Consider the following 18,740-nt stretch of genomic DNA (forward strand, 5'->3'; position numbering starts at 1 on the left):
ATTTAGATTTACATTAATATTCATCTAGTGGGAGTTATTTCAGTGAGTAATATGGAAATAGGAGTTAAGTAAAATAAGGCATGGGAATAAGGGATTAAAATAGAGAATGTTGTTTATAAAAAGAAAAAAAAACATGAACAGATTTCATTTACAGCTTTGTCGAATGACCCTAAATTAATTTGGGTTTAAATAATTGAACTAAAAAATATCCCAAACTAAAAAAACCCCTCCCAAAACAGTACTCTTTGTGATCTTAAAATTGTGTTATATCAATAACTATCAAATACGTATTTTATAACCCGACCTTTTGCTTCATCTTTTATTTCCAATAATGATGTGTTAACAAGGCAAGTGTTGGGCTAGATGGTACAAGCGAGCAGATGGTACTCACTCGTAACTTAGAATTCGATGTAATGTATTTTTTAGATAGTTTTACCTGAGTGTCTGGTGATTAAGTTGAACCAAATGCTAATGGGCCCAGAAAGGACTGTGGGATTGGGGTGTAAATTATCTACATTGCTGCCTTCCTTCATCATTTAGCCATCTTTATTATAAGGTCCATATTTTGTGCTTTAATAGCACATATAAACTACACGTTCCTAGAGATTTTTTATTTTAAATTTACACGGAAATCTATAAAGATTAGGAGAGTAATAGTTACCCCTCCTAGCTAAGTCACCGATGTTCATCTGATTCATTGGGAAGGTGGAACAAGCCTGTTATGGTTCAGAATAGCAGCCAGCTGCTCTCCATCCTTGATTGCATTGGCCTTGCGTATGGATGAAATATAATTTCATCCATTGTCCTGGTTCAGTGTCAATCAGTGACGACACTGTTCTTAATGAAGAGCGGCAGTTAATTTGGACGGGCTCTCATGTTACCATTGCTACTCTCACGGCTGGCATGAAGCCGCCCTCCTCCTCTTATGCCAACATGCCATGCATTTATGCTGCCGTCAAAGTGGGCAGTTATTTGATCAGATAACTAAAGTAAATTTCTTCTCAGTTGGCTGGGAAATATTTACATTTATACTTCCATGGTTATATTGAATCATGTTAAGGTTTATATGCTATAGGAAGACCAAACAAACAAACAAAGAAACACAGACATTAGCAATGAGGAAGGAGGCGTGATACCAGGCAACATTATATTCTGTTGCACATGGGAGACCTCATGACTGGGAGCTGATTGATGGTTACTCACAACAACATGAATCAGAGACGTATCAGTAAGAAAGTGTATGTATTTCTAGTAAAGTTGTGGCGATTAAGAGTTACAAAGTAATGTGAGGTTAAAGAATAATCCATTTTTAATGGATGAATGAAGATACTTATTACCATTTGTGGTTTTTCTCCCCTGTTCTTACCTTATAGTAAATGTAATTTACTATAAAAAAAATCAGCACCCCTGGAAAGGTAGTGTCTATGAAGTATTTCTTGTGGGAAAGCACAGCAGTTTGTAAATACATGTTCATTGGGTGACTTTTAGAGTACTTGAGGACAGGTGCAAACACCTGGAGTTGGAAAACCAAGACGGAAGAACATGCTCAGCATGTCTTAAACTGAAAGGACTCAAGAAAATCCAAGCCTCAAGTTGAAATATTAAAAGATTCTGTGGACAAAATATCGAACGATGCTAGAAGCATCAAAAAGAAGAAGGCAGAGAACACAGAGTCCCTGTACCGAAAAGAACTAGTCGACGTTTAACCGTTTCAAGAGGTCGCATATGAAGAAGAACCATTGGTACTGAAGGAAGACGTCCAAGTAGCACTGAAAGCATTAGCCAAACACATGGCTCCAGGAATTGATGGAATATCCATTAAAATGTTTCAACAAGCCGTGAAGAAACCCTGGGAACACTCACTTGCCTAGGCCAGGAAATTTAGAAGACAGCTATTTGGCCAATTGACTGGGATAGATCCATATTTGTGCCCATTGCAAAGAGAGGTGACCCAACAGAATGCTCAAATCATAGGATAATATCACTGATAATCACATGCAAATAAATTTTTGCTTTGTTAAGCAAGTACATTGATAGGGAGCTCAGAGGTTCAGGCTGGATTCAGAAGGACGTGGAACAAGGGATATCATTGCTGATGTCAGCTAGATCTTGGTTCAAAGCAGAGAACACCAGAAAGATATTTACTTGTGTTTCCTTGACTGTGCAAAGGCAATCACCTGTGTGGATCATAATAAAGTACAGACAGTCTTGAGCAGAATGGGAATCTTCATTGTGCACCTGCAGAAGCTCTACCTGGATCACGAGGCAGTGGTGTGAACAGAATAAGGGAATACTGCATGCTTTAAAATCAGGCAAGAAAGATGTGCACGAGGGCTGGGTCCTCTCACCATACTTATTGCTTCTGTACGCCGAGCAAGTAATAAGAGAGGCTGAATTATATGAAGTGGGCGTGGCGTCAGGATCGAAGGAAGGCTCATTAACAACCTGTGGTGTGCAGATGACACAACTTTGCCTCCTGAAAGTGGGGAGGACTGGAAGCGTGTGCTGATGAGCGTCCCGAGATTGGAGCCTGCTGTCTGGATTACAACTCAAGGCAAAGAACATCAGAATGCTCGCACTGGGCCAGTAGGTAACAACAAAGCGAAGAAAAGATGGCAGTTGCCAAGGACTTTGTCTTGCTCGGCTCCATCGTCAATGCTGATGGAAGCAGCAGTCAGGAGATCAAGGGACACATTGCGTTAGCGAATCTGCTCACAAGACCTCTTTACAGTGTTGACAAGCAAGGCTGTTACTTTGAAGACAAACGTGCGCCTGACCTAAGCCATGGGATTTTCTTTCTTTTTAAAAAAAATTATTTTATTGGGGCCTCATACACTCTTATCACAATCCATCCATCCATCCATCCATCCATCCATCCATCCATCCATCCATCCATCCATCCATCCATCTTGTCAAGCATATTTGTACATTTGTTGCCATCATCATTTTCAAAACATTGTCTTTTTACTTGAGCCCTTGGTATCAGCTCCTCATTTCCTCCCTCCCTCCTCCCTGCCCCCTCTCCCTCCTGAACCCTTGATAATTTATAAATTATTATTATTTTGTCATGTCTTACACTGTCCGACGTCTTCCTTCACCCACTTTTCTGTTGTCCATCACCCAGGGAGGGGGTTATACGTAGCTCCTTGTGATTGGTTCCCCGTTTCTACCCCACCTTGCCTCATATGCATGTGAGAGGTAGACATTGAATAGAGAAGACAGAAGAAGAATCGATTTATTTGAAGTATGAAGTTGGTGAACAATATTGAAACTGTTGTGGGATGCCAAAAGAACCAACCAGTCTGTGTTGGAAGAAATGGAGCCAAAATGCTTCGCAGGGGCAAGGAGGGCTAGACTTAATTTTACCCAGTTTGGACATGTTATCAGGAGAGACCAGGTCTTGGAGAAGGACATTGCGTGCTTGGTCAAGTGGAGGGGCAGTGGGAAAGAGGAAGGCCCTTGACGAGATGGACGGACACAGGGGCTGCAACAGTGGGCTCAAACCTGCCAACAATTGTGGGGATGTCTCAGGACCGGGCAGTGCTTTGTTCTGTTGTCCATAGGTTCCCTATGAGTTGGACATGTCTTAACAGCACCTAGAAACAACATAACAAAGGCTAGCCCTTGCTTCAGTCACTTTAATAAGCATGGGTGGTTACAACCTATTGCTAAGGAAGTTTTAGCCTCAATGATTGAAAAGAAGTATTTACTTCCCCTCAACCAGAAAAGTAATGCTTAACTATGGGGTAAACCAGGTTAGGATGCACTCAGGGTACAGCCCTGTAGTCTTAAGTTCTTTGTCTGTTTCTCCCTAAAACAAGAATCACAGGGTCAGTTGACCCATAAAGTTCAGGATCTGGTTTTCACAAGGTAAGCTGTCACCATGCTGTTATTGTGCGTTGTGCAATCAGTTCCAACTGATAGCGGCCCTACAGGCCATGAGTGCCCAGGCTGAAGTCTTTTATGGGAGCAGGCTCCGAGATCTTTTTTGCCATGGAGTGGCTGGGGAGGGGGAACTCTGACCTCTACTCATGACGCTACTAGGATGCCCTAGGTTTTATTGTAGACATATTTATTGTAGACCTTGTGAAGTGTCTGAGCCGTGGTAGGTGGTTTTACATAGGACTTGCCTGTAGATTTTGTTTTTTAAACCTTTAACGTATCAATGCAGAAATTAGCTAGAATAGGAAGGACGGTAGAAATGTTAAGTGTGATCTTGTAGGTGCTTTGCCGCCTCAATGTGGGAAATTTGAAAAACACACCGATTAAGCATCACCGAACCAATATCATTGGTTCTGAACGTATATTTAATTTGAGTTACTGAGAAAGGAATTTATTTTCTCAGATTATCGGATTTTGATAAAACATCTCTTTAACCATCCCTTCTTTTCATTGATGCTTCATTTCTTCAGGGATTGTAGGATGGTTTTATTAAAGCTAGAGTTATTTCATGTAATCATGAAGGGAAATGACTCTTCCTTGGCTTTATTTATTGGCTTGGAAGTGTGTGTTTTCAGTAGGAGAGATTTTCACTAGACAGTTCCTGTTTGATTATTTGAGCTGTTTTGTTTCTGTGTTTTGGGTGCATTCTAAGTACTCGAGAAACTCTGGATTGAATAATGAATGAGTATGAGAGATTTTGATCCACTAGATTGGATTTGAGGACAGATAGCTGTATTTTATAGTTCCCAGGGATGTTGTGTGTGTGTGTGTGTGTATATATATATATATGGCTTTACATACACAGCATGTTTTTAATCTTAATTTTCCAGACGGTCAGAAACTATACCAAATGCCATGTGAGGAACGAGCAGATTTGTAACAAACTTACCAGCTGTAAGAGCTGTTCGCTCAACTTGAACTGCCAGTGGGATCAGCGACAACAGGAGTGCCAGGCTTTACCAGGTAAAGGTTCCCCAGACCGGTCACCAATGGGCTGCCTGGGAAGGCTATGCCAGTGAGCAGTGTGGAGAAAGAACGTCCCACTTTCAAGAGCAAAGGCTGAACAAGAATACTGGGCTATTAAACACATTGCTTCAACTTGGACGTTTTTAACCCCCAAGGCAGTGGGAAAGCAGTTTGTTTTTAGAGCTTTCTACTGTGAATCAGGTGTGGGTTTACACTTCAGAGATTCAGTATTGTATCCCTCACCATAAACGACTTATCAAGCCTCTGGTAACTTGCCCTGACCCCCCTCTGAATAAGCCACCATCACAGAAATTAAGCTTAGCTTTTAGAAAAACCTGTAAAAATAAACACTAGAAAGCAAAGCCTAAAGGTTCTTTATCAAACTCAAGTGATATGAGACATCTCTGGTCATCGTTCTATTGATGAAACAAACAAAGGCTCTATAACTTACATCCGAGAAGCCGACAGGGCTGTGGGATCAGATTGGGGAGCAGTTAGATACCCTTGTGGGAATAACTTGGATAGGGATGATCTTATATTCTTTTGTTGTTAAAATATGCACAGAAGAACAGACATTAACTCAGGTGGCCTCATTTACCACTTAGTGACTTAGTTAGGCAAACATTCTCCCCCATCTGTTCCGAGTTGTTTGTCCACCTTTACTATAAACATGTCCTCTTTCCAGTAATTGTCCGTGTGGTCCGACACCGTTCTTAAAAGAGCATGCTGCTCAAGGCTTAAAAATCCAACAACACAAACTAGTTGAGCTCCACTGTGATTCGGTTCCCACAGGATTTCAGGGAAGAGTTTGTGTTTATAGGTAACTTCAAGACAATAGTTTCAGGGACTTAGCCAACCTTCATGGCTCCGAGAAGTTGGGATTCTATCAGAATTTTAAATTCTGTTCTGTATTTCCCCCCCTTTTGATCAGGGTGACAGTTCTTTTGTTATGTGCTTGTTGTTTTTTATGGAAGTAAGCCTGTCTTATATAAAGCAGATATGAACACACAAACGGAGGAGTGGATACAAACAAGAGTGCTTTCAGATACCAAATGCCAATACAATAGACTTCCCACTGAAAACCTAGCATGTGCAGTCAGTACATTTGAACAGATTTGTAGAACTCTTTTAGCATGTCTCATGCTTACGAATTAGAGGGAAAAATACCATCTTCTGGTTTCATTTGCCTTTAAACTATTTGATACATTCTTCTTAGGAATTTTTTGGGAAATTTTTAAAATGCTTGATTTTTTAGAAATTACTTAAACACAAAAGTAGTGTTTTCTAGTCTGAAATAACTGAAAGTCATGTATATTTTTGAAACCTAAAAATATGGTACTTTAAAAAAATTTTTAGCCCATCTTTGTGGAGAAGGATGGAGCCATATCGGAGATGCTTGTCTTAGAATCAACGCCAGCAGAGAGAGCTACGACAGTGCGAAGCTGTACTGTTACAACCTGAGCGGGAACCTGGCTTCCCTGACCACCTCGAAGGAAGTAGAATTCGTTCTGGATGAAATACACAAGTATACGCAGCAGGTAACAACTTCATGGTGAATTACAATATGTGCTACAGGAGTCTCACAATTGTTGGAAATAATTCATTGCTTTTCTTTTTTAATGCATTATTCTTAATAAATCTTGGAAATAAACGTGTAACTGATATCAAAAATGAACTGGCAGAGAAGTTGTTCTGTATGTTATGTAAACCCAGCCAGTCCTCGGGAGAAAGATGGGGCTTTCTACTCCTGTCTCAGACGCTCACAGGGGCAGGTCTGTCCTGCCTAATGAGATCACTATGAGTCGGCACCAACTTGATGGTAGTGAGATTTAGGTTGTGAGGTACCTAACACTTATGATGAAGACTTAATTAATATTGATATTGGTGGTGAAAAACATTAGCCCTTGGCATGTATTTTAATTTTTCTGTGATTAATAAGCTTCTTCCCAACTTGAATTTTAGAGTAGGACTTTTGAACTCTTAAAATCTCCCCTGCTGCGCAAGGCTGAATGCTGTGTTTTTTTATCTGTAATTGGCACAGCCAGACACCATGCCACAGTTTTGTTTCCCTTTAACGTACTTCCGGTGTGCTGTGTCTTCTTCATGGCATATCATCTGTAAAGGTGGACACAAAGAAAAAACACTTCTGCTTTATGATCAAGAATATGAAGACATGTCACTGATTTTCCTTATGTTAGGAACAGCAGTGTATGCATCTGATTTTTGTAGAATTGTATAAGAACAGTTATATTTACAAAAACCCTGTAAGGACTTTAAATTGTTATAGAAAGATTAAGTTTATGGTTAATTTCTATCCTAATTTTTGTGATGATATTGAAAGTTTTTCTTATGAGAATCACTAATAGATAATCTAATTTCTAATGCACATCAGTCTTTATAGGTACCAAATCTTCCTAGTTAAAAAAAAGATAAGTTAATTTTATAGGGGTTATATAAATTTTCAGATTAGATGTTTTGAGATGGATATTGTAATATGATTCTTAGATATATAAAATAATTTTTATATGGTAAAGATTAACAGGGCAAAACATTTTATTACTTTAACTTATATGGAAAATAGTCTATAAAATAATTTTTGTGTAAACTGGTTATTTTTCTGTCAAGGGGAACAACCTGTCTTTACTCATTTAGCACATTTTAAATTTTATTTTATTGGGGGCTCTTACAGCTCTTATCACAATCTATACATATATGCATTGTGTCAAACACCACTGTACATATGTTGTCATCATCTTTTTCAAAACATTTTCTTTCTACTTGAGCCCTTGGTATCAGCTCCTCATTTTCCCCCCACTCTCCTACCCTCCCTCCCTCCCTCATGTCCCCTTGATAATTTATAAATTCTTCTATTTTTTTTAATGTCTTACATCAACAGCTGTCTCCTTTCACCCACTTTTCTGCTATCTGTCACCCTGGTTGGGGGGGCATACATTGATTATTGTGATCGGTTCCCCCTTAATCCCCCCATCCCTTCCCTTACCCTCCTAGTATCGCTTCTCCCCTTATTGGGCCTGAGGGCTTTATCTGTCCTGGATTCCCTCTGTTGCGAGCTCTTATCTGTACCAGTATGCATGTTTCTGTCTAGGCAGATTTGTAAGATAGAATTGGGGTCATGATAGTGGGGGGGCAGGGTGGTGGTGGAGGAAGCATTAAGGAACTAGAGGAAGGTTGTGGGTTTTATCGGTGCTGTAACTGCACCCTGACTGGCTCTTCTCTTCTTGTGGCCCTTCTGACAGGGGGTGTACGATTGACTACTGAAGGGTCTCCACTCTGCCCTTCCCCTCATTCCCACTGATAATATTTTTTTGTTTGTTTTGTTTTGGGTCTTTGATGCCTGATACCTGATCCTATGGACATATCATGATCACACAGGCTGGTGTGCTTCTTCCATGTGGACTTTGTTGCTTCTTAGCTCGGTGGTCGCTTGTTTATCTTCAAACCTTTAAGACCCCAGATGCTATATCTTTTCATAGCTGGGCACCATCAGCTTTCTTCACCACATTTGCTTATGCACGCATTTCATCTGCAGCGATCTTGTCAGGGAAGGTGAACATCACAGAGTGCCGTGTTAGTAGAACAAATTGTTCTTGTGTTGAGGGAGTACTTGAGTTGAGGCCCAATGTCCATCTGCTGCTGTAATACTTTGTAAATAAATATATGTACTTAGATATATTCCCCTATCATTATATATAAATATATGTGCATATATACATGCCTGTAAATGTCCTTTGCCTCCCAGTTATTTCCTCTATTTCCTTTTACTTTCTTCCTGTCCCCCTGTCATGTTCGGCCTTCATTTGTGTTTTGGTAATTTCTCCTGGCTGTATTACCCTTGATCTTGCCCCCGCCACCTTACTCCCCACCCCTCCCCAGCATCCTATGCCCTCCTCGCCATCAATTTTAGATCGCTTATTCTTCCCTTGTCCCTGGGTTTGTTGGCAGACCCCTCTACATTTATTGAGCTCGTTCAAGGTACTTAGCTTTCTAACTTGTTCAGAAGACAGTGATTGAAAGAGAGTAACTTGTTAATTTAGAAGAAGAGGGCAGTGCGGTGGCAGAGTAGGTTAATCCTCAGGCTACTGACCTAACGGTTGGTGGTTGGAGCCCACCAGCCATGTCTTGGGAGGAAGATGAGGCAGGGTGCTTTGGTGCAGAGGCTGGCAGACTGCTGGGTCCTGTGGAGCAGTTCCACTGTGTCCGGCAGGATTGACAGGAGTCCCATGGACTTGGTGGCAGTAGGTTTGGGTTCTTACAGAGTTTAGTGAGGAGAGAGTCAAACACAAAGATGATTATCACTGCAGTGATAGATGGACACAAAGTGATGCATGAGGAAAGGCTATGGGACATCTGACCAGTAAGGTGAACTACCTGTGAGTTTCCGGGATGAATTCCGTAGTGAAGCTTGACAAAACTTGGGGTGGCAGAAGTACACAGGGGTATTTGTAGGGTGGTTAATGAAGCTCCTAAGTTTTCTCATCTTGTCTTCTTTGACAGCTACTCGAGGTGCTGGGGAGCCTTGGTGGCTTAGGGGATTACTAGTTGGGCTTCTAACTGCAAGTCAGAGTCGTCAGTTTGAGCCCATCAAATGCTGTGTTCCTTTAAGATGTCCAGCCTTTGAGAAACACTAGGGGAGAGTTCTACTTGTCCTTTAGGGTCCCTATGCGCTATAGCTGACTTGATGGCAATGGGTTTGTTTGTTCATTTTGTTTCTTAAAGAGGTACTATGGACAGAGAATGGAATGAATGTGGTAGCATGTAGGTGAAGCCTATTGATTTTTCTAATATTCAGAAAAAAGGTCAAAGTATATTTGTAAAGTTTGCTTTTGAGCATATGGTACATGTGCATGTTTTCCTATCTTATGTTCTTACTATGTATTCATAACTGAGAAAGATGAAGGGCAGTTACCAATGAACACGTGGACATTAGATCTGCAGTACCTGTCAGTTATTGAAAGATTGTTTTGGGTAGATCCCCTTTTTATGAATTTGAACATGCGTTAGTCTGTAGCGTTAGAGTGGTTTCGTCTAATTTTTTTTTTATGGGTGGTTAGCGTAGCTCCCTATTATTTGGTGAAGGGAGAGGCCAATGCCAAGTACATCATTTTTGTTCTTACCCTTTAACCTTGAGATGTGCTATTTTGAAAAGTTCCCTGCTTCAAGATTTCTTGGGTGTGTCGTTCATCTTTCTGGTTTGCTGTTATAAATCACAAAGATGGACTAGCCACTGTTTTGAATATGCGATGAACTTAACCGGAGAGTCTGCTGACCAACATGCCCTGGATATGAAGAATGTTTTGTTTCACCAGAAAACAGAGATTCAGTAAGATTTTTAAGGTGGAAACTTCTGCAAGGTGACATTCCATTAAACCTCTCCTTATGTGAAATGAGTTCCATTCTGAGTTAGTGTGGCTGCATAATCATAAGATAACCCTCCCTTGGAAAATAAGATCGACAAATTAATACACTTTAAAGCGCTATCTTGGGTCAAATGATCATTTACTTCATCAGGAATGGCTAATGAATGTTCCAATGATTTATGGTGTAGTGCTGTGAATTTTCATAATGTAATAATAATTCATCTTTCCTTTTCAACGGCCTGTCCAGTTCATTTACTAAGTAATAGTTACTTTAAATGTTTTATCAACGACTTCATTTTTCTCTTCCTCTTTTCTTCCTCTCAGATTCTTATCATGATGAGTTTGGGAGTAATATTTCATTTTAAATGACTTGTCTTTCCTATAGATAGTTTGGAAATATAGGCAGAGTTGCTGTAATGTGAAGCACCATCATTAATCTGAAATAATATATGTTTATTGACTCCTGCTGTTATTATTAAGGGCTGTAAAAACGTTATGGCTTTTTTATCAAAATATCTTTGAGAATAATGTCTTAAATATACAATGATCACTCTGTGAAACAGCGTGTGTATTTTTATAATTAGAACCATTATTTATTCTCTGTCTGAGGCATAATGCTGGATGGCGGAATATAGCTGTCTCTGCGGTAATGAACTTTGTGCAGCAAAATTTATTGACGACCTACTACGGGCATCGCACTCTACTAGGTGATGTGTGAGCTGCTGCCATCATGAATATTCAAAGGATATTTTAATTGTATTCCAGGAGTATTTGTTGACCGTCTAAGTTGAGTGTGGAGAATCCATTGTTCTTAAATACTTTAGGGAATTTCTTTGTCTCTGGCCATCTTTATAACCTCTCTTTGGCTATTTGTACAGCAGATTTAGAATAAATACTGATATAAATATTTATTTTCAGGTGTTAAAGATTCAGTTGGGAGACATATTTCTTTTTACCCGTACAGTCCATAAAGTAAAACAACCGAGGAAGTAGAGTTTTAAAACCATTTCACACTGTAATATAAGATTGGTAGCTTAGTGTGTAGGAGAAGATGGAATATATAATTTTGTAAGGAGAATAGGTTGGACCCAGAATATATCATTATTTTTGCATCCCACAAGAGTATCATATTTTTAACAAATTAAAGAATAATTAAAATAAGAAATGTAAACATTGACTAGAGTGTGTTTTCGTGCTAATTTTGACACATTGCTGAATGTTTTGTGGGGCTCCTCAACCGTTGGCAGCTGTCTGAGGAGTTGGAGCACAAGAGCCAGCGACTTCACCAAAGTCGCTCTCTTTCAACGAGAGGAAGTGTTCATCTACCTAAACTTACATGAAAGTTCCAGCGTCATACTAGAGGGCTGAAGTAGGGGCGAGCAGTCAACTCCCAGTACCCTTGTGATCTTGTTCTGAATCCTTCACTCAGATCTATTTTCTGCGTGCTGGTTTGGTTTTCTGTTTTTCCGCACGGCACTTCCCCCCATTCATGGCCACTGAACTGATGCTGACCCATAGCAACCCTAGAGGACAGAGCCGAACTGCCCCCATGGGCTTCCGAGCTTGTAACTCTTTAGAAAGCCCCGTCTTTCTCCTGTGGAGTGGCTGGTGGTTTTGAACTGTTGACCTTGCAGTTAACAGCCCGGTGCATAGCCACTACGCTACCATCCCGCTGACGATAGCAATTTATTGTTAGATTTCTTAACCCACGACGGACTATTCTAGTCATAGTAGTAGCAGCAAAAATGTCAGCTTGCTATGTTTCTTCTTTTTTAAAAAGGAATTTTGCCTCATAAGGTAGAAATGTACAGCATACATTTGTATTTCCATTGGATAGAAGAGACAGGCTTACAGATGCTAAAATAGTGATTTCAACCTCATAATTAGATTCAAGACTTATGTTTTTAGAAACTGTTTAATTCGATGGCATCTTCCAAAGTGTGGAGGGATTGTGGATTGCTCTCTATCTCGGAAGTCACTAGAAAGGGGGTTTATATGTTTCCCAGCTTCTTGCTGGGCAGAGCAGAAGGTCAGTGAAAAGGAGGAAGACCCTCAATAAGATGAATTGACCCCGCGGCCGCAACAGGGGGCCCACACCTAACAGCTCCGTGAGGATGGCACCAGCCACACGCTCTTTCGCTCTGTCGTACTAGGGTCGCTGTGCCTGGGAGCCCCTTTAGCGGCTCCTAACAAACAGCAGAGCGTTTCCAAACGGCATTGTTAACGATCGTGAGGCGTTTGCCTCAGGCATGGGAAGCAGCATTTTTTCATCTAGCCTCTAATCCCTCTTTCTTACTGCTTACAGAAGGTGTCTCCTTGGGTAGGCTTGCGCAAGATCAACATATCCTACTGGGGATGGGAAGACATGTCTCCTTTCACGAACACAACGCTGCAGTGGCTTCCCGGGGAACCGAACGACTCTGGATTCTGTGCGTATCTAGAAAGGGCCGCGGTGGCCGGGCTAAAGGCGAACCCCTGCACCTCGGTGGCAGATGGCCTTGTCTGCGAAAAACCCGTCGGTGAGTTGCCCAGGGAGGCATGGCTCTTTACGAACATAACATGTGGAACAAGCGCCCACTCACATGTAGTGATCTCAGCGTTTCGCTCAGCAGTCATTGGCGAAAATCAGGCAGTGTTGTTTTGTACAATCTGTGTTTCTTGCGCGAAAGCGTGGTATGCGGAACATAGGATTGCGTCAGCCACTGCAGGGGAAGCATCGGGTCCTAAATTGTTGGTGGTTCCTTACCCCGTAGTGATTTCTCCCAGGTCAGAAGTGATTGAGGATGGCTGGCTTACTCTAGTAGGTGATTATCATTTCAGTTGAGAATGAAAAGGAAGCCAACATTTCTGTGACTTTCTTTGAGGTGGATTTTTGTTAATTGGAGCAAGACCATTTTTGAAATCTTCTCTCTTTAAATGTTGTAGTTTACAGTCAATTTTGAAGTCAGTCTTTATATTTTTATTTATTGTTCACATGAGAGACATTCCTAAGTTCACTGACAGGCCATCCACGTAGATAAGGTGCAGAATCTTTATGGAAAACATTGCTGCTAGAACGGAAGTAATGGCCCCCTCTAGAGCACTCAGCTAATAGACTAGGTCAAGGCTAAGCTGTGGACTATTTATAGAAAAGACTGTGGCTGGAAATGAAAATAATGCCACTCTATGCAGTAATGGGCTAGCTCGCTAGGTCACGTATAAAACATCATTTATAATTTTTAGATCGTGCAACGAGACAGGCACTCTGTAAAGAGTGAAAAATTCCAGTCTCCACTGTTATCCTAAACTTAACTATTGACATAGCCTTTATTTTCGTTTGCTCCATATTGTCATTGTGTTAAATGGGATTCATTTGGGACTTCATTGACAAACTCTCTAAAGAACACCACCAATAAAACCTGCGCGCTCCCGTTAACGTAGCGTTAACGAATGAAATCATTCACGGTCCCGTGTGCTTTATTCTAGTCAGCCCCAATCAGAATGCTCGGCCATGCAAGAAGCCATGCTCTCTGCGGACGTCGTGCTCCAACTGCACCAGCAGCGGCATGGAGTGCATGTGGTGCAGCAGCACAAAGCGGTGTGTCGACTCCAACGCCTACATCATCTCGTTTCCCTACGGGCAGTGTCTGGAATGGCAGACCGCCGCCTGCGCCCGTAAGTGTTGGCTTCAGTGAGTCTCCATGTGTTGGAAACACGCCGCACGGTCCCGTGTCTAGGGCAATAGGAGGACGAGATAATGTGTTGGTTGGCTTGAAGACCTATTCATGCTGTTAGCCTTGACTTTGTCTTTGCGCCAATCACTTAGCATCCCATTACAGAAACTGGCCTGCAGTGTAGACCTCGCGCCACACTTGTGCCTCCCTCTGAACTCTGAGCAGGCGCTGTAGACGGTTCAAAAAAGTGCATGTTTCAAGGAGCACATCTGATTCTTTGTAAAGCCTTTTAGAGCAGCAGCTCTCAACCTTCCTCGTGCCGCGACCCTGTAATGCAGTTCCTCATGTTGAGGTGACCCCCTACCATAACATTAGTTTTGTTGCTACTTCATAAATGTCATTTTGCTACTGTTATGAATTGTCATGTAAAATTCTGATAGGCAGGATGTATTTTCATTGTTATAAATTGGACATTGTGAAAGCATAGTGATTCATCACAAAACAATATATGATTATATATTGTGAATACTTATTTCTAATGACAAATAAATGAAATATTATTTTGAAGCATGGCGTAGCGTGGATAACGGTCTTCACACTGGGTACTCATAGCTGGGCGTATCTGCATGTGGTCGGACCTGCCTGGAGACAGATCGAGGAGTGGTGTCTCGGTTCCTAAGACCATCGGAAATATGTGTTTTCTGGTGTTCTTAGGCGACCCCTGTGAAATGGTCATTTGACCCCAAAAAGGGTCGTGACCCACAGGTTGAGAACTGCTGCTTTAGTGCCTTAGATTCCAATACCTATGCGCTCGAGAGTCCTGGTTGTGTACCAAGTTATATACTGGGCTGCTCACCGTCAGGTCAGCGATTTGAAACCACCAGCTGCTTTCCAGGAGAAAGATGAGGCGCTCTATTCCCATAAAGGCTTACAGGCTCAGAGACCCTCGGGGGCAGTTCTCGGTCCCACAGGGTCACTTTGAGTCAAAAGTGACTTCATGGCAGTGAATGAGTTTTCTGTGAGCTTGGCGTGCTTTTTGCTACTGGGCTGTCATTTCAATAGTCAGAGAGAGGCTATGTATGTGAAGCTCAGTCCAAAAGGACAGCCACAAGAACTCGAGAAACCCTGTTAAGCAGAAATATCCAAGCATGAAGTTATTGTTCCGATTCACATCTTGCCTTGGATCCAGAAGGTGGAGTTTCTGTCTTGCTAATCCTTCCCCAAAGAATTCCGTGTTCCTTGATTTGTACATGCCAATATGGCGGCATGGACGTCATGGAGAGCATCAGGACACATTCCTTTATAAAGTTTCTCTGACTTTGGGGAACAAAAAATTCCGGAGGGGCAAAGTCAGGGCCATAGGGCTGGTGGGATAGGGTTTGCCCACACGGTCCTTGTGGGGAAGCCCTTGGCAGCAACATTGAAGCAGGAGGAGCAGCCCTGATGTGACGGGAATGTGCTCTTTGGTGCAGCTGTCTCGTCTCTTCCTCACCGAGGCGGTTTTCCACGTCTTCATGCTTCTTCGCACGGCTGTCCTAGAAAAGCTGTCTCGATTACCGCGCTGAGGTTCCCCTAAGCATGTTGCCATTGCCTGTAGGAGTTGGCCCCACTGCCTTCAACCGAATTGGCGCAGCAGATTCCCTCGGCAGCCCCTGTTTTGATTAGAGCTTTCTGTGGGGGCCCTATCCTAATCAGACTAAGACAGACGCATTATGGGGAGGACTGTGGGCAGCCATCCACTGACTGCAGAGACATATGCAAACATGCTTCTTGTGCACTGACCCCTGCCTGTGTGAGCCCTACTAGCAGGGTTTTGGTCCACCCTAGTATCTTTGGAAGTAATAGGCTAATATTAATGCTCCTATTTCAATCAACAACACAGTCATCTCCTAGGATCCTTTCTCTTCTTATATTTTACATTCATTCCTCCCAGTCATACCGTTTACTGTGGATCGGGTGTAAGTGGACAGAGCACAGTGATTGGGCTCCGCGCAGCAATGCATGGGCATTTTGTCCCAGGACGTGGGCTGCAGGCCTCATAAGGTGTTCTTTTTCTCCTGCAGCGCAAAACTGTTCCGGATTAAGGACGTGCGGACAGTGCTTGGAACAGCCGGGATGTGGCTGGTGCAGTGACCCGAGTAACACCGGAAGAGGATACTGCATTGAGGGGGCCTCCCGGGGACCAATGAAGCTTGTTGGCATGCACAGCAGTGAGATGGTTCTTGACACCAGTCTGTGCCCCAAAGAAAAGTACTATGAGTGGTCCTTTATCCAGTGCCCAGGTAATAGAAGTATAAGGAAACCAATTTTAGCATCTGCCTATATGAACCAAGAATGGGTTTTCCTTTCTTACAATAAATACTTAAAAAAAAAAGAAAATGGGATTTAAATGTCAAATTTGGAAGCCTTTCTGTCATTATGTTTGTATCTATGTGTAGGCACTCTTACTCTGTTTGGAGTTATTAAATAGGCTCACCATGTGCATGGCATATAAGGATTTGATATGGTTTCTTTCAGATGACCTGTTAGAGAGAAAAAATATTCTACCCTGCCGTGTAGTCTTTTATTCCTTAAATATTATATTAAATTAGAATTCAAAGAGCTCTGCATCCAGTCAATCTTTATGCCAATCATAACCATGGGAATGTTCCACATAACAGCTATGATACAGATATTTGGCCTCACCTTGAAAATGGTCATTGTTGTTCACTGTCATTCAATTTTGAAAGTCAGTTTTTCAGACATTGTCTCCTAAGGTATCTGTTCATATCTGAGTTTAAACTACCCTTGAGAAATTAAATAATGCCATGTACTTTTGTGAGTGCCTACAATATATCAAGGACTGATTTAGATTTTAGAGACCCAACAGTTAAAAAATTAGACTAATCTCGTTTTATGTATGAAACATTCTAACTATCACTAGTAAAAGTATGTGCATGCACCATGTAGGCAGATAAACAGCGAGATAGCTAGATGACGAAAACCCAAAGTCAAACCACCCGACCGCCCCTGGATTGTTGCTGACTGCCAGGGACCCCATAGGGCAGGGTAGCCCTGCTCCTCAGGGTTTCTGAGACTGCACAACTGTACAAAAGCATCATCTTTATCATCTTTATCAAATCTGGCACATTGGAACCACTGACCTTGAAGCCAGCAGTCAAATATTTAACCCTATCTGATACCGGGATTCCTCAAATGATGATAGCCCCCCCTTTGCCCACTGTCAGCTCATTGAAATCCTCAAAATGGCCCTCCTGGCCGTTAGCTGAGTGTGTACCGCACTGTACCAAAGATCCTTTTCGATAGTGCTACTGAACACGAAAGCAAGGGAGGGGGAGACAAGTTTGAGTGTGTTCTGTGATCCCTTTTCGTCTTGCCCTTCTGTCCTGTCCTCTTAAATGACCTTTGGCTCTCTTCATGTGTGATGCATTCAGCATCCCATTCTGTATGTTGGCTCTTCACTTCTATGACAAAGACCTGTCTTCGATTCTCAAGTTTCAGGTCGGATTCAGTTCCATTCATTTCTTCTTCAGTTGCTAGTGCTTTTGGTGTCATATCTAATAATCCCTGGTGAAAATAATGTCCTGAAAACTTTCTCTTACATTTTCTTCTAGGAGTTTTATAGTTTCAAACCCTATTGTTTGCCATTGATCCATTTTGAGGTAATTGTAGCTTATGATTTGCGTTCGGGTCCAGCTTTGTTCTCCTGCATGTGGAGATCAGATTTCCCTGTCACCGCTTGTTGAGACTCTGCCTTCCCCATAAACAGCCTTGGCTCTTAGTGGGAAGTCTAGAGGAACAACTCCAGTGACATTCACATATGCACAAGAAAGAGCTTAACGTGAAAAAGTATCTCATATCAAAAGAATTGCATCCCAGCATAGTCCAACTCAAGCCCACAAGCTGGATGCAAGCCAGGGGCCTCTTCAGACACATGTAGCCACTCGCTGGTGACGTGGAAGCAGGAAGATCACAGGCCGGGTGGTGCCGAGTTGCCTGGGACTGAGAGCCTAGTCTATCAGGGTTGGTTGTAGAGTTCCAGAAAGCAGGAAGGGGAGGCAAGCAGGGAAGGAGAGCTTGATAGATGGAGATAGACACAGTGACAGTTCCCAGAGTCCCCCACGCACATACAAAGGCCACACCCCTGAGGAGGTGTGGCTTGACTCCACCCCTAAGCAAGAGGCCTTCTTGGCATAAAATCATCCAACTTCCACAGGCCCCTTCTCAGAATCAGTTGACCACACCCTGTGGGTTGATTTCTGGACTTTCCATTCTGCTCCATTGGTAAATGTAACTCTCCTCCCTCCAATCCTATGCTTGTAAAATCACTGTCACTTTATAGAGTGCATTTTGAGACTGGGACATTTAAAGCCTCCTGTTTGTTCTCTCTACACTCTCCCCCCCCACCCCCTGAGATATGTTTTGCTACTGTGGGAGCTTTCTCATCCCATTTGAATTTGAAAATCTGTTTTTCTATTTCTGCCAAAAAATTGTGGGGATGTTCATAGGGATTACTTTGTATCGTTAGATCAATTTCATGAAAATCAACATTTCAGCAAGTAAAATTGTCTATCCCATAACCAGGGATTGTTTTTGTTTTTTAATTTAGATGCTTTTAAATTTCTTTGAGCAATAATTTAGAGTTTTCAATGTATAACTTAGACCTTTCTCATTAGGTTTATTCTCAGGTGCTTATTTTTTTGCCAATTCAAATTTTTATAGATTTACACGTTTTGGACAGTAATTGTAGTAATAACTTCTGTGCAGCCTACCTTTAATCAACATGATTTTTTTTCCTTCA

The 18,740-nt window shown here is 41.9% G+C and overlaps 1 protein-coding gene and 1 non-coding gene across 9 annotated transcripts in view; both read left to right on the forward strand.

Moving 5' to 3' along the window:
* Positions 1-18,740, forward strand: part of ATRNL1 (attractin like 1) — a 647,203-nt gene that overhangs the window by 120,612 nt on the left and 507,851 nt on the right. For all 8 annotated transcript variants that reach the window (XR_012780436.1, XR_012780437.1, XM_075534999.1 and 5 more), the window contains exons 14-18: positions 4,773-4,905; positions 6,265-6,446; positions 12,592-12,805; positions 13,752-13,940; positions 16,003-16,221. Coding sequence is in view for 6 of the 8 variants with exons in the window: in XM_075534999.1 (XP_075391114.1) it covers positions 4,773-4,905; positions 6,265-6,446; positions 12,592-12,805; positions 13,752-13,940; positions 16,003-16,221 (937 nt within the window). In the remaining 2 variants the exon portion in view is untranslated. The remainder of the gene's footprint in view (positions 1-4,772; positions 4,906-6,264; positions 6,447-12,591; positions 12,806-13,751; positions 13,941-16,002; positions 16,222-18,740) is intronic.
* On the forward strand, positions 6,908-7,043 carry LOC142430072 (small nucleolar RNA SNORA15). Its single transcript, XR_012780548.1, has one exon. It is a non-coding gene; the product is annotated as a small nucleolar RNA SNORA15 (small nucleolar RNA).

The sequence above is a fragment of the Tenrec ecaudatus genome, chromosome 16 (genome assembly GCF_050624435.1).
Source record: "Tenrec ecaudatus isolate mTenEca1 chromosome 16, mTenEca1.hap1, whole genome shotgun sequence".
Taxonomy (NCBI): domain Eukaryota; kingdom Metazoa; phylum Chordata; class Mammalia; order Afrosoricida; family Tenrecidae; genus Tenrec; species Tenrec ecaudatus.